Source organism: Nylanderia fulva, unplaced genomic scaffold (assembly GCF_048542155.1).
Source record: "Nylanderia fulva isolate GAGA-0341 unplaced genomic scaffold, ASM4854215v1 Scaffold7, whole genome shotgun sequence".
Taxonomy (NCBI): Eukaryota; Metazoa; Arthropoda; class Insecta; order Hymenoptera; family Formicidae; genus Nylanderia; species Nylanderia fulva.
The window spans coordinates 4,297,487-4,314,181 of record NW_028190807.1 but is presented as its reverse complement, the minus strand read 5'-3'; the positions used below and the strand labels follow the sequence as shown (position 1 = coordinate 4,314,181).

Here is a 16,695-nt window from a genome sequence, read left to right as displayed (position 1 = left end):
ACTTATCATCAAGGGCGATCTATCATCGACGCCATTAAGATATCTCTTTTGCGCAGAACGTACGCGAAACTTGACATGTATTACTGATGTTTTATTCATCAAACAATTTACATTCTGCTAGTTCTACCAAATTAATATATTTATTTAATGAAGTTTGAGATAAAGAGAGTTTTAATAAGCCAACGTATCTGATCTTTTTCACAATTAATGTTGTATTTATTGGCCTAATTAAAGTAATAATGCGCAATATTAGAGATATCCCTACAGAACGTTTATATAAATATTCATATGTTTTTTTTTAATCTTTAGATAAAATCATTTATATAAACACTGAAAGTGTAATTTATATTACATACGTTGTTAAGTTCATATTATATTTAATTAAATAACGTATTTTATATTTCACTTACATTATTAAAAAAAATAGTAAAAAGAGTAAAAAAAATATTACTATAAGCATTATTAAAGTTGCAAAAAATTGACAAATTTTCGACATTTTATACATCCATAAATTAATAATAATAAATTATGCGCAATTCATTGTTTCGTAAAAAAAATTGACTCTTGAAATTTCTATAATCTGTTAAAAAGGAAGAAATATACGCGAAAAAATGAGACTTCTTAATCCATCCATCTCGCTGCCCAAAGTTAATGAACGAGCCTGAAAAAGAAGAGCTTAACGTGTAATTATAGTCGGTGCGTTTGCTCTTATCACGGAAGAAAGATTACGTGTCTATCTAGATGATGTCACGACAGAACCAATGAATGCCGAGTATCTCGCTCTCTCTCTCGTTCTCTCTTTCCTCGATAGATATCGACTTGGCGAGTATATACATTCATGTTTCACCGTAAGAGCGAGACACTATGGACATCGTAAACACGAAGTCGCGCTGGTATGCGAGTTACGTCATCTGCGACGCCATCAGGTGAAGATACGCTCGGGACGAGGTGTCCTTGGTGGACACCTGTCGGGACGCCCCGTCGACGGGACGATTATCGAATGACGAGAGCGAGGCACGAGCATAGTTACGAAAGACAGGGTTGGAGTAGCCGATGCGATCCGAGGGACATCACCCTCTTGCACTTCAAGTTCGATGAAATTTCAGCCCCGGCCGAGAGAAGATCGGCCGGTAAATTGACGAAGGGCGAATGCGCCGGAGGCGCCCTCTCCAACCCCCTGTCGCTAATCCACCCCCATCCCTTCGCCCTCTTCCTTCCTTCCCCGCGCGAAACGCAGCAAGCCACCGACCAACTAGATTGACGTCAGACAGAGGAAACGGCTTCGCGCCTAGTGATTGTCATTTTCCGGCCTGCATCCGGATTGCATGCTTTTTCTCCGCTCTTTTCGCGCTCTTTTCCTCGCTCGTGATTACTTTTACGATTAAGTGCGCCGCGTCGTCTGTATGCCCGTTTCGGAACCTATGTTGATTACCATTCCGACGTAGATCGTTCTCGGCCTCGGGAATTGTCCCAAGCTCTCTCGCGTTCGATTTGTATTTCTTTCCTCTCTCGTCCTTTCGATTGAGTCGATTGCCGGATCGTATAACGAGTTAAAAGAGATGCATCTCCATTCTATAATAATTTTTATTAATCGTCTTCTATGAGATGCTCTATATAATTAGTAATACCCTATAATTATCTCTCGAAGCAATATAAAGAAAAAACCGCCTTTATTCTACGACAGTCGCAGATTTCTATTCGCTGGAAGATAAATTTACCAAGGCTTTTTACGGGTGCTAAAAATATATTTAGCTATAATTCGAGTGCGGTTTGGCAAGACTTCCGTTGCGGAAGAAAGAATGATTCTCTTTGCTCGACGTTTGTTCTTCGCGGTAAAAGAGCAAGCGGTGATCTCTCAATGGAGACTCGACTCCATAAATAACCCTCGCAACAAGGATTAGAGTTCCCCTTTTTCGTCCGGTTCATTGTAAATTAATTACCTGGAAATGAGAAATCTCCGGTATACATTCTTCTTGGCCGTCGAGGCATTCAACGTGAGATAAAAGCCGCTCTTGATCGCTTTTTCATCTATACATATATCTATATCGCAAAATAGTACCGCGAGTATTCGCTAAGACTGAAACGGTAAGACCGATATGTTTCCACAGAGTTGTTGACACGAGATGCACATGTGTTAGGATAAATTGATACCTTTGCATCACACAAATAGCACTTCAAAGTCTACAAACCTTTGCCGTCAAATGACGACCTACGAATTTATGTCTCTGATTGAGTCAACACAACGGCAGACACATCATTTCTAACATCAGTCGGGGAGTCTATTTCGCTCGAAACTGGCGATGAATATTTTTTATCGTGCTGTCTTTGTACATACATCGAAGCGATGCTAGAGAAATACACGAAGAGATGAAAGAAATTGCGAAGAAAGCGCGCGTACGTGGATCGACGACGGTCGCGACGAAAATTTGCGAGGTTCTACTAATTGAATTAGAGAACGATTGTTACCCGTTCTACGCGACGTATGTATATATATATATGTACGCAGACGCATATACGTACGCGATTACGGAGGAGTCTCGCGCGTTTCAACGCACATATCGTCGCCTACGCAACTCGGCGCGCCGGCCATGGTGGAATTTTCACCTGCTCAAATAGTGCCCAGGCCGTCAAGCTCGCCGTGTCATTGTGTTTGCATTATTATGTTAATCACAACGTACGGCAGTAACAATGCGTCAACCTCGATTTAGGAAGCGGCTCGAAAAGGAACATATATAGCTGAACAAATATTAACTGAGCAAATCATTAGTTTCCTCCTCGCCTCCTCCTTTATGTCGGACGGCGTTTGCTCGAAGAGTCTTGAAGCACACGCACACACACGCATTGCGCCGTGCAATACATTGATTTCGAGAGACTCGTGAAGTAGTCGGCCCCATAATTTGCAAATTAAGCTTAGCTATTTGCGATGCCGCCAAGTGCCGTACCTGTGAAACCGCGGATAATACACAGCGGACGATTGCGAAATTGTGTAACTTACACATTTTTATTCTTGTGTCTCCCTTTCGAATACAATCAATATTTGAAAACAGCGAAAACGTATAATGTCGAGATAAAACAAGATATCGAGGAGGATATTTTTAACTCTTTTGTACGACTCGTATTCTCGCTTAAGATTTATGTAGATATATGTTAGTAAATTTAAAGAGATAAAAGTATAAAGTAAAATTTTTATTAAGAGAGAAAGACCACAGAATCAATAGCGAGTACGCGAAATGTAGGTTTAAAATTAGCGATCAAATTTACCGTAAATACATAAATTCTTAATGTGTAACAAATATAGTCGAGGATGCGCATGCATAGCGGGAAATCAGCCGCTCGAATAAACACAAGCTTTTAGATCGGCGCTCTTTTCTTGCGCTCGAATAAATCGCGCGTGACCAGAACGCCGCGGTACAATCAATCGAGGCGAAGCCGAGTCGAACGGAAACAAAAACGTCGCATCCAACGGCGAAATGGTCCTCGACCGACTAATGACGGCGCGCGGCACGCGTCGTCGTCGATACGCCGTGAAAAAAAAGCGGCATATCGATCGACGAATCCACCGATGTGAGATGTGCTCGAGAGACTCGTGGCGTTAATCACGTTAGCGTAGCACCGCTGATCGAAGTACGACGGCTGAATGAAGGTGCTGAACAGTCTGCTCGGCGGTGGGTCCACTCGTCGCGGAAAGAGCCCTCTCAATACGGTACAATACTCGCCTATGATACGCGAATTCCCATCGCTCTATTAGGATCGGCTTTTTTATATCGACGCTTGAACGAGCCGTCGGTTCGATTCTTGATTTTCAAAGAATTTTTATACTATTTTATATTTATACATTTTTTATATGCAAAAAAAAAATAACATTTCGTAGAGGCGATACGTCAATCTAATAATTTTTGCGTCAACATTGCGTGACGGACATTAAGAATGTATACAGGAGGCGTTTTAACCCTTATAGGCTTTCCAATGCCGACGACCAGTCCGTTCCTCGCAAGCATCCCCCTTTTATCACCACCCATCTCGCTGCGACGTGTAACGCAATTACGATTGTTGTTTGAATGAACAATCAAGCACCCTCCAGACGCGCCTCCAATCATTCAATTTCTGTTCAATCGACTTCTCTGCTCTCGCGCGCGCCGATTCCCGCGCCCCTTTCTTTCTCCTGAAGAATCATCGTGCCAGAAAGAGAGAGACGAGGGAAAAAGGGGGTCGGTACATCGGATAGGATAAAAAGAGAGTGGGCAACTCGGGCGGACTGGGGTGCGGGCCTGCGATTATTGTCGCTTTCCCGACTGACAAAGTAACTACGCCGGAATACTTCTTATTTCCTGCCGTTGACAGGGCGCGTATTACGAGAAAAGAAAGCTAATAACAGCCACCGCGCCGCCGTCTCGTCGTTCGGCTACCTGCATTGACGGGCGCGCCTCGCAAACCCGTCCCGGGTTACATCGCCGTCCCCGACCCCTCGGCCCCCTTTCCCCCCTTGGCCCTCGCTATTGATTTGTGCTGGTGGAATCGGGTACGCGCGCGTGTGTAGCGAGGACGAGCCTTTGAAACCCGGTTATTAGTTCCCTGCGGGAGAGCGGACTTCTCTCTTTCTCCTTTCTTCATTTCTTTTCGATTCTTCAAGGTACCGTACGAAACTTCTCGATCGAAGAGAGAGAGAGAGACAGAGGGAGGTCGAGAGGCCGCCTATTATTTCATCCATGATGTCATTGCCGCAAGCGTCGCGGGATGTCAACATGAATGTGACGTCGCAAATCGCCGATACGCTATTTATGCTGCTGATACCAGCTGCGGGGAGACACGCGATTAACGAACTTGGCATGTCGTAAATAAAGAATCGCTCATAATCTCGATGAAATATGAATGAGGAGAGAAACAATAAATTTCTTACATGGGAAAGAAGTGCAAGCGGCAGAATTTTTCACTTCGACTAATCTTTCGTGGTTTATGTTAATACTTGTAAATGATTTGAATGTACTAAATATTCTTTTTTTTTTTTTTCTTTTAATACCGTCAGTGCTGGTCTCTCAACATTTTGTCACATATTAATTTAACGGTAACTTTGATGTCGAAAATCAAAAGTAATTATCATATTGAGGCGAAATCGTGGCCCGATTTGATGTCATAAGTCGATTTCTTTTCCGGATTCCGAGATTTATGTGGACTTTGATATGCGCCGTTAATACTCGTGTCAATAAATCGACGGTAGATCGACCCGAAACCTGACAAACCCGTTTGAATCGCGAGTTTTTATGTCGCACTTTAAACAGTTAAAGAAAACTGCTATAAATGTTGCTCGAACACACTATCGCGGAGAGCTATATGATATCTTTTTTTCATTATGATCTTACTTTTCTCACATTATATCTTACGCGTTTACAGTTTGTATCGCTTTAAATCTCCAGTAAACATAACGATCATAAAGTGCTAACAACGTTGCCTTAATACTATCGTTTCCACGCTGCCTCCCCATAAACTTCCACATTTCATGGGTTCCACCGAACTTTTACGGTATCGTTAGTATGTCGAATTTACGTGCCCCTATACATAAAATATTCCTGCGGAGGAGAATCGCGCGCGGATACAATAAACAATCAAAATAAGACGCACAGGATGACCTTAAAAAAAAAAAAAAAAATTTCGGTCGCGCTAGGTGCAAAGTGTAACGGGTCAATTATCATGTTTACACGGAGAATACAGTAACCGGCGATTCCTTGGAGTACAAATACCGGTAACTTAGTTAAGGCGAGCGCTCGTGTTCGGATCTAGAGCGCCGGAGGTAGGAGAAAGGGGGCAACATCGAGACACAGGAGAAGAAGAAGGAGGCGGGAAAGAGAGAACGGACAAGAGACAACAGTTGAAAGGAGAGGAAAAGAGATTCGCGATGTTGTGCTTGCGTGTATGTGTATACGTGAATACCCTGTACGTGTGACGAGCGATGGCGAGGGGGGTAGCCGGTAGCGAGGGGGCGGAGGGGGACCAACGGGTGAACGGCCTGCCGCGTCCTTGCGAGCCACCTGACCACACCGGCCGTGCCGCCACCACTCGGCCTCTCCAGCATCCTTCCAGCGGCTCTCTCGGACTCGCCTCTTCCGACCGGCAAACCTCGCTCGTCCTACCGGGCTTCTACCTGACCGATCGCATACATTTGCGGCTCCTCCGTGCCAATTCCCGCGATTGCTCCCCGAATCGTTGACGTGCCACTCCACTTGCTCATGACTTATCAAGTTTATACCGTAATCGGTATCGAATTCATTGAATCTCGTCATTTGGATGCTGCGGACTTTGCGACGATATAACCCTAATAGCACAACATAGCCGAAAGATATTCAGAGGATTTTTAGAGGACATGCGAACATCCTCAGGATGTTCTCTGAACGTCTTCGGGATATGTGTGCTGTTAGGAATTTATAGTAATTCGGTAATTTTTCTCTTTCTTAATTATGTCTTAATTTTTTGTATTACACGTGCAGGCAAAGTGGCACTTTGTATGCGTGTTTTCTGTGCGGAAAGCGGCCGATTTCCCACGCCGCCTTCTAGCGCATCCCCCGCACTCGTGACCAATTGTCAACTTTCCGCACTTAATACACAATATACTATATACTGTTTTCCCCTGGAAATACATTATGTGTGTAATGTTCATTTTGTATTTTTCTTCGTAACTGGAAGAAGATATAATAGCCAATGGCAATTAATAAATGTACAAGTAAATTACATTCTTATGTTCACTACATTTTAGAATGTAAATGTTCGCAACGTGTAGGCAAAAAACCACTGCGATTCTGCAGCCGGTTTCAAGTACCTGTTTCTCGCAACGGTGTCTAAAAGTGGTTACCTACCTTTTGTATTGCATATGCTTCCTTATTTCCAGAAAACGCCCACGCATTATTAGCATGTTACCGCGATATCTTACCTTTCTCGAGAACTGTCCGCTTCAGCTTGTTTACTTTTTTCATGTAACATATGCACGATACGATCCTGTATCTTTCGTACAGTGCGATATTAATCGACCATTCATTTATTCGTAGATATTGATTGTTTTGTTCGAGTCTTTTAACTTTCTAAGTCGCTATTTATAAAACGGATTATTCTATCTGTCTTTGCAACACATCTACAATATAATGCCAAGCTATTTCTGCATCTCACTTTACACTATCTTATACACTATCTAATCTAGTATTAAGTTCTGTTACTTATCTCAATTATCGGTCTTAATAATTCTATAAATACATTTGGCAATTAATATAGTCTCCTCTTACATTCTATGTCAAAGGTATATTGATAAGGTCAAGCGTTAAATAATCTTTATTGTACAACGCTCGGATGTACTGATAAGTACTTGTACCTACGATCGTAAAAATTAAAAATCTAAATTTGTATGTTAATAACAAAATAGAATATATATTAATTGTCATTTATAAAGTTATTATAATAATTTATACACATATGCTTCCAGATATTAAAACCAAATTATAACGAATATATACGTACACATTTTTCTCAAAATTATATAAGAATTAGAAGATATATAATTTAGAGATTTTATGTCGCGATACAGATACGTGATTTGTGTTGCTTTGCGTTCTTCACACGGCAGGAAATAAAGTGGAATACCTGTGGGGTATTTATGTATACGGTGGCGTATCTCTCGATATATCGAATCTTCATTATTGCGAGACATTACCGTCACAAATTTTCATACCGCGTGCGTCTCATCCGTTCAAACGTTGCGCGTAATCCAAACTGATGTTATGTACACTTTCGGAGCGTTTCGTATGCCATTGACTGCAATCTTTTCCCTCTCACGCGGGCCGATGCTTCAGTACCACTTTCTTGCCGGGTCGAAAGTGGCTATTTAACGTCTTTATGGGCTCCTCGCTGCCTAGAAACTGTAGTGCGCCCGCGGCTATAACACTTCCACGCTCGCGAATTTATTAAGTGCTACATTAGCACACGACACGACCACTTATTTCCGCATATTCTTATCGTCTTATCATTCGCCGATCGTTATACATCGTTATCTTTCTATATGCATTCTAATCTTTATTGTTCATATTTTAATTTGCCAAATGCCAGATGTATATTCTTGCGATACGTTCGTTTGATCCGTATAGCAATATAAAAAAAAGTAGAAAAAAATATACAACCGTTGAACAATCAAACAGTATCAAAATTGAATCGTTGTTATATAATCCTGTATCGACTAATGGATTGCAGTTTGCTCGATTTTTGAAGAAAATTAATTTGTGTTACGATTTAGCAACGTCACGATCGCGCGAGCGTTGTTTTTACTTCACGGACGGCTGAAACTCAGCTGGACGATTACACGCTTCATGGTGGTATCCTGTCGAAGCATGTAACCAGTATTGGTTCGACAGAGACCGTAGGTTACGGAAAGATCCTCGGGGCTAATGATCCATCACCTCCTGATTCTAAAGTCCGAAGTGGCTACTTAACGACTTTACAGCCTCTTGCTATCCGGGAACGCCCACGTGCCACAGGTAAATCCCCATCGACGCGCTTGCGAATTGATCAGCCGGTCTATTAATAGAGCGGGAGCTACCTGTGATCTTCCTGAAATGGGAAACGATATGATCTTACCCGGTTTTCGGGAGAAGAGCGCCCAAAAGCCTCGACAGCTTCCGTTTACTGAATCGTCTTTCTACACACCAGATATTTTTTAGCTTGCCAGAAATCTGAGAGATCTACCTTCCAAATTAAATTAATATGATGCGTAATTAATATGATAATTGTCCAATTATCTTAAATTGCTAAAAAATCGGTTAACGGGTCGAAGATTTTAACCGCGTGAAAACCACTTAAGAATCTAACGAAAACTTGATATCATTTTGTGAGATATATAATGATATTATATATGCTTGTAATGAATTACTTACTATTTATAAAATGCTTTATTTGATATGTTGTAATATTATATATGTATTATATTTACACTTTATTAGAAAAATTTATATGTATATATATATAATGTGAAATAATTTCAAGCATCTGTCAAATATTTAAACAGTTCTTACATGATAAATTATGGAAGAGAGAGAATGTTTAGTGAACATTATATTTTCTCAAGATCTTTCTCATTTTCTTCACTCATTTAACATCGTCGGATTCCATGCAGCGGAAGGAATGCCGGCGTTTCAAGTCGAAAACATTAAACCATAGAAGGTGCACGGGAGGGAAAGGGAGAGTAGCGAAGCGGAGAAGAAAAAGACAGTGACGTAGTACCCGCGTTCGTAGGAATCTCGTGTCATCTACCAGGTTCTTCTCTCCTCCTACCTCTGAATCATCGTCCTTTGTCTTTATCCAGAATCTTTCGTACCTGTCGGTAACCAACCGCAAATCTTCGATCTTTCGATTCTTACACAATGAATACTGGATAGTACATTTTAACAAAATGTATTCTTTTCTCATTAATTGAACGATAGTCATTATGAGGCCACTATATGATTATAATTGCGAAAATTCATAAATCAGCATAATTGTTTTTGATATTGCTATAAAAATGCAAATTGCTGTAATTTTAATAGAGATATTGCGGTGCTTTAATTATGCTTTCCTTTATTCTTCTACCTGTGATTGCATGGATGGATTAAGAAATTAAGAAACATTAACGCATTCTTACCAATAAAATTCTCTACATTAGTTTGCTTTTGTTCTCGATTATAAAACTTCGTTTACTTAATTTACTTCCTTTTGTGAAGATGAATGATGAAAGAGAGACGCAATTTGTGATTCTCTTTTATTGTATATTCTTTATCAGATTGTATATTATTATTTTGTTCTATTTTATTTTCGAACTTTATTCTTTTAGCTTCTGCAATAATGTATAATGGAACGCGAATTAATTTGCAGTCAACAAAATGTTAATACATATCTTGATTATTGTCAAATAAATACACTATATCTTATAAAAATAATTAAATATATTGTGATATGAAAGATTAATTTAATCGATGATTAAATAAAAAATACTCGATTATATCGCTGTTCCTCAGCATTCTGTTGTCGGAAAAGTTAAAAGTTTGACAGCATATGAAGATGAGCTGTGACGATTCGCGCGAGTAATAAAAGTTAAAATCGATAATGTAACAAAATATCAGAAAGATTTTTTTACCTATAGAAATGTATTACATGCGAGAGATTTGATCAAAGATTAAATAGCGCGGAATGACGTTTCGCATTATTCATCAAGCTGAGCCAAGATTTTTCTTATCCTCAGGATGGTGCGCTTCCTGATGTTCGCCATAATTGTACGACGGTGGACGGGGTCGATACGGCCGTAAACCCGATCAGCTGGAAGGAGATTCGAAGCCGGTAAGTACGAATGACACCTGCTTATTGTGCTTATTCATTCAGGATGCGGCTATCCAACCGTGTACAATGTGACTTAATGGGGAACCCATAAAGACCTTTAACATTAACTATGAAATCTATCATCGCGTACAGTCTAACTATGTACTAAGGCGATTTATCGGCGATGGTGACTTATTCCCCTAGCGATATATACCTCTCCACGTAGCGTGTTCATAACGTGTTCGTACTCGTTTATCGAGCTGTTGCACTTGCATACAAGCGCTTGTTACAAGCGTATTTCAATGAGATCCTGTTAGCGTATAATAATGTAATAGTGCTTTAAAACTTTAGAAATCTGTGCGTTTTCTGATACAATCTCAATGGAATGGATTCTCATAGAACATTTAGCTTTGCGCCTAACATTTCTCTTAATTTTATTTTTGGTAAACAAGAAGGATTGACAATTTATCTGTTGAAGCGTTATCTTATTCTGTGAAGTTATATTAGATAGAAAAAATTGAATGGTAAAAAAATTTGTCATGGCGGAGAAGAGGGAGAAAAAGAGTGATATCTCACTTTTGTACACCTTCGGTACTGGTATGCTATCGAAATGATTTATACTTTGTACGATTGCTTTTGCGAGCGATCGATCGAATCGCATGCGATTGATATACGTTGCTTGACAATGCGGAACGTGCAATTGCTCCAGGCGGTTAACGTGAAAAATAGAATTTGCGTAGAGTCGGCGCACGTGGCGATATAAATGAGCGGGGAGAAAAATACTTGTCGTATACTACTTGACTCGATGTACGGGCTAAGTACATATTCAGACACGCGCGGACAATCACGAACGGCGGGACACGGTTTTACAATAAGTCAATCCATTTTCAAGCTGCGTAAGAACGACCTGACAAAAAAATAAGAAAGACCCAAGCTGGATATAGTTATTGCGAGTGCACACGTGAACAGGTCGATCCGGTCGAGTGAGATCAAAAGAGAGAGAGAGAAAGATGCGGAATAAAGAATGAAAAGAGAAAGAAGAGAAGAATGAACGCGAGAAGGAAGGGGGTTCGCGATGGCGACAGGAAAGGGGGTAAGGGGATATAGGGGGCAGGAACAAAGTATATATGATGGCATCAAGGGCGATAAAGATGTGAGAAAGAGAAAGAGATTAGTATAGAGAGAAAGAGAGAAAAGAAGGAGGTGAGGATGTCATACAATAATCGAACCCACTCGTAGCACACAGTGTTTACAAAAAAGCGATATCTAATCGGCGAAATGCTCGTCGAAAAGTAAACCAAGAACAGGGTGGAGCACAACGTTGTCGTCTCCCTTCGTCGTTCGCGGCCGTTTTCGTCCATCCATCTCGCGCGAACGGGTTATGCCGGAGAGCCTCTCCTGACGGCAATACCTGCCGCGCGCGGTGAACAGCACACCTCGTTCGGTGGTATCTATATATACATATACATATGTATATGTATACACATGTCTACATATACACGCGACTTTGTATGCACGTGCACACATACTTGACGAGGTGTACGCGCGCGCGTATACGCACACTCGCGACGGCGAATCGTATTGGCGTATATACCACCGTCGAGTATTGTATAATGCAGCCATTGATAGCCGTCCTCTCTTTCACGCACGCGATCTGCTGCAGTCGCTGCAACCCGTGTCCGGTGACAGCCTCCAGTGTCCAGTCTCCCTCCCGGTGAGTGTCCACAAGATTTATTTTCCCAGGCGATATATACGGGGTGGCGTGGCGAAAAACCGGCGCTCTTCCGCCACGGAAAATTCGGTCCGCGAGATCCAACTTTGCGTACGAGATCGTTAAGGATCATAGCGAGAATAATAATCATTTGTCCGCGCGTTGTAGTTTTCAGGACGCGACCAAGAGTGCAATCTAAGCGGAAGTTCTATCTATTTAGTGAGGTGTGACTTTGTGGGTTGGATATTCTCGCGTTTTCATTGTGTATCGAACATTCAAGGTTTCTTATCTGTCGTCAGGAATGGAACCGATCGGGTACGTAGAAATCAGTTTAACTATGCGTTTATTAGCAAAAAATTAAATAATAATTATTAATTATGCATATATCATTAAGCTTTTTGAGTTTAATATTTATACAAGATTTTGCTTAAAATGTGTAATTTAACACATATAATGATGAAATAAAATTAAACACTTTTGACAAATTAATCTTTAAAAGAACAGATCGATGAAATAAAGTGCCAGTTTTTAATTAATTTCAAGCAAATTTTCCAATATAAATTTAATTTTGCACTGGACAACAAAGATATTTAACGATGAAAATAAATCATTTGCTACGAACGGTGTATCCTCAATCAAAATTGTATACGAATGAAAAGTCCATTGCGAAAGATCCATCAACAACTTTGACACAAAATAAACGGATATTTTGCACATTACACGAGGCGTTATATGAAAAACGAGTTTTTACTTAACAATTCACTTTCCAGTCCGGTAATCTGAGTTGCTTACACGATGAAGGGGAAGCGAGTTACCGTGAGCTTACGCAATGTTCAATTTCCGTCGTTGCTCGCGTAAGATGGACTTGAGGCAAGAAGCGTGGCGAGAGAGCAAAATCTTTCTTCCCGCTCCCGACTTTCGCCATTAATCGCGCATACGTCAGGGGTATATCGTCGATAGGGTATTTTCTCGATCGAGATCACGCCGGTCTTCCCGGTTATCGTCTCGCTTTCCAGACACTGTCTTTCACGGGGCCCCCACGATACTTAACGAGCAGATCACTTTCAACCACGGTGCCGTATAACCATGATCAATTTACAAGCGCTATGTCAGGCGTGGAAGATTGCGATCGCCATGTGGTGACCGGTTCGGCGAGAGAATATCATTCTGACGATTTTTCGTAGGTATATATAGTAGAGATGGCGAGCGACGAAGAGTTACGATTTCGCCGAGGAAGAACATTGAAATCGGGAACAATCGGGACACCCGTTGAATCGTCGATCGCTCGGCCGTTTCGAAATTGCGTAAACGGAATTGAATTACTGTTCGTTGCGAGAGAACGCGAAATTCACGTGCACGGTTCGATTTATTGGACGATCGCTGATGGATGGCCGCCGAACGGTTGTCATTTTGCGGACAACTAAAAAAATTGTCAACGAGATCTTCATTCGATCGCGCGCGCGACGGATGGATTTTATCGTATTTTAATTGTCCGCGTTTCGTTACGTACATTCGCAAATAGTCGATAAATATTCCGCAATATTTGACGAATGTCGTAATATCAAGCTTACTTTTGTCATTTCTAAATCACAGACATATTTTTTTTTTTTTTTTTTTACGTACAATTATGTAATGCAAATTCACAGAGATTTCTCGGACATCAGTTTCCCATTCCCGAATACGGATGTCGTATCCGGCGCGATATTGACATGCTGCTACCAATGGCGGAACGTTAAGTAAATATAGCGCGCAGCTACGAGTATATACGCCAGTATCATCGTTCCATCTAGCAATTGTCAATAAACTTGTATCGGCGTATCTTCCAGGATGATGATAAAATGTTATACGGTTTAGAGAGCTCGATGAGATTTTCGAAGGTGGGAAAGAGCGTCGTTTAATCTTATCGTTCTCCTTTTGTGCAAATAGCACAATGATAATTACGCGATTACGTGTTACCGCAAAATGCTCGATGCGAATCATCACCGCGCTTCCGCTAATTTCGTTCCTTCCCTATTTTTTCAGCGGAGAAAAACGAGTCGAAGTGCGGCGGAGCCGCGTTAAATTGGGAGCAATCTGGGCGCGACGACACCACAAAGACTAAGTTATCTTAGTATATAGTCGTATAAACCTTCGCGAAAAATGATATTTACCCCGGGAGTTGTTGATCGTAACTCCTGTGTCGCGCTAAAAGAGAAATCGGAGAAAAGAGAGGTGTAGAAATAATCCACATTCGTCTATCTGTGGACATCTTGTTTGTCTCTTTGCGAAAAAGAAAATAAATATATCGGAGAAATATGACAAAGATATAGCGCCGCTGTACGTGTTTGCGAAACGCACCGAAATGACACGGGGCGAGTGAGGTTTTTATTTCAACATTTTTATTTTCCCAGATAAAAAGATGTCGCGTCATTTTCGCGCTCAAAAACGCGGGTAGCAGGCATCGTCGCTCGTTATTATCGATAACTCAAATTTTTGGCAACGACAAGTGCTTCAAGAATGTCGGGCCTCTATGACACATAATATACGCGATCATATGTTTAAATCCTGATCATCTGCAGATAGCGAGTTAAAATAACAACCAATTGAAAATATCGAAGAACTCATCTCGCGATCATGTGCCGTGGATAGAACTACAGGGACGGAAGGAGGAAAAAAAGTTAAGACGCGCGCTTTTGTCGGTACGTCATTACGACATCCGGTCACCGCATGGTCGTTAAAGTGACACAAATGGTGTTTCAAAAATATCAAGCAAAATATAATATGTATCTGATTAGAAACAACATCGCGCCATCGTTGTTGTTGCAATGTCTGATTTTTTTTCATCCATTATGTATTTATTCCTTATTGTTACCGTACTGCATATAGAAATATTCCCGTTATAGCTTAATTAAAGTGAAGATGCTCATTACAAATAATGGTATACTATTATCATATAATATCCGTATATTTATTCATAGTTTGCATATCATAATTTATTTATAATCTTTATATTGAAACAATTTCAAATGCATATATTTGCACGGGTATAGTGAAAGAAACTACAAGGGGCATCTCTTTGGTCGTCTCTTCGACGAATAACACCAAGCTGTTTAGAATACCTCGCCCAGGATTAACACACTCTCGCGAGATTATGCAGATCCTGGAAAGCTTGTCTATTTAATTCTCGATTTATGCGGAACTCGCCGTTCAGCCATGTAACCCATAGCGGTCGTTGTCGACTTTAATCGAGGTCTGTGTGTGCGTGAAACAGCCGATCGTGAATCTGCCGTTGATGCCGAGAAAGCCCGGCCTCTTTAACAAAAAAAAAAAAAGTAGGCAAGCATAATCGTAAAGTGCGAATGTTATTCTCCGGGCGATGAGCGAGGCCGCGAAAGAAAGAGCGAAGGGGCAATATTTTTTTCGGCTCGTATAATGGAACGCCATGGAATAAGAATTCCACGTCTTTCGCAGACTCTTCGCGACAAAGATCTCGAAACCGGAGCTCGAAACTGACGTAAAGATACTGTTGAATTACGGTGATTCGCAAAGAAGCAATTAGTAATCGCGTAATTAGTCGAATAAATTTCGGTAGCATTTGTATATATATCGATTCGAAAAAAATCGACGCAAGAATTTCTTTCGAGATATATATGGACGTCTTTATATAATATTTCTCGAGTTTCTCTTGTGAATATTTTACACACCGGAATCATTTGAGTATTTCGTCTTCGTTGTATTATCGTCGATAAATTTGAAAGAAGACTAAAGATCGGCGACGCACCCTTCGCGCTCGGTGGCGTCGTAGATTCCATCGAGCACGTCAATTGCGAATGATCGACGAACTAAAGACGACGAAACAGGGACTAGCTCGGTCGACCGAACTGCACAAGCAGATTATACGTTTTCCTTCGTAATAAAACACGGGAGGTCTCAAAGGGAAAATAATGTCTCCCTGATTACTCGCCTCGATTCAACCCGCTACTCTCCCTTCCCGACGCCTCTCTCTTTTCGCGCTATTTCTCTTTGCAGGGATATAACTTCCCGGTCCTTTCTGTGCCTGGGACTTTGTTGAAATGGGGATTAAAACGATGTTTGCGTGGAAGCCAAAAGCATTACCGACTTTATCTTTCGAATTGCACCGTATTACTTTTCCTTTTATCTCGCGGCGCTTCTGTGATATTTGTTTTCTTAATTTCAGTCAGACGACGAAGGAAGATATTCTCCGCTATAAGATTACATTTGCAAGAATTAAAATACGGAGTCTTAGTTTTTCCGTTAATGTATAGCATACAAGTCAGGTTACGCGAAACGAGATTATTTTTAATATAAAGATATATTTTTATAATGTAACTATATAAATTTTTTAGATAATGTACTTTTTTTATCAAATAACTTGTCCAATTTGTTAATTGATTTTTAATCAATAATATCTTATCGCGTAAATTTTAAATACACTGAATATATACATAATAGATATCTCTCACCACTTGAATCGATAGAGCACTAAATAAGTTGATTTCATGTAATAACCAGTTTTTGCAATATTTTTTATCTGACACGTTTCGTTATTTATGTATATTGACATGACAATAATATTATAATTACTTGGATTTTGAGTATAACGACTCGAACATTGGCCTGTCGTTCACAAACATAATCACAAACCGGTTGGACGACAATACAAAGTC

General features: G+C 40.7%; 1 protein-coding gene across 4 annotated transcripts in view; it reads left to right on the top strand.

Annotated features, from left to right (window-relative positions):
- Sox102F (transcription factor Sox102F) overlaps positions 1–16,695 on the top strand; it is a 157,127-nt gene that overhangs the window by 33,339 nt on the left and 107,093 nt on the right. For 2 of the 4 annotated variants that reach the window (XM_085488659.1, XM_085488661.1), the window contains one exon: positions 10,244–10,338. In XM_085488659.1, coding sequence (XP_085344785.1) covers positions 10,244–10,338 — 95 coding nt within the window. Of the gene's footprint in view, positions 1–10,243; positions 10,339–11,930; positions 12,032–12,079; positions 12,344–16,695 lie in introns of those variants that run through there. The other 2 variants (XM_085488658.1, XM_085488660.1) reach the window with 2 other exon arrangements.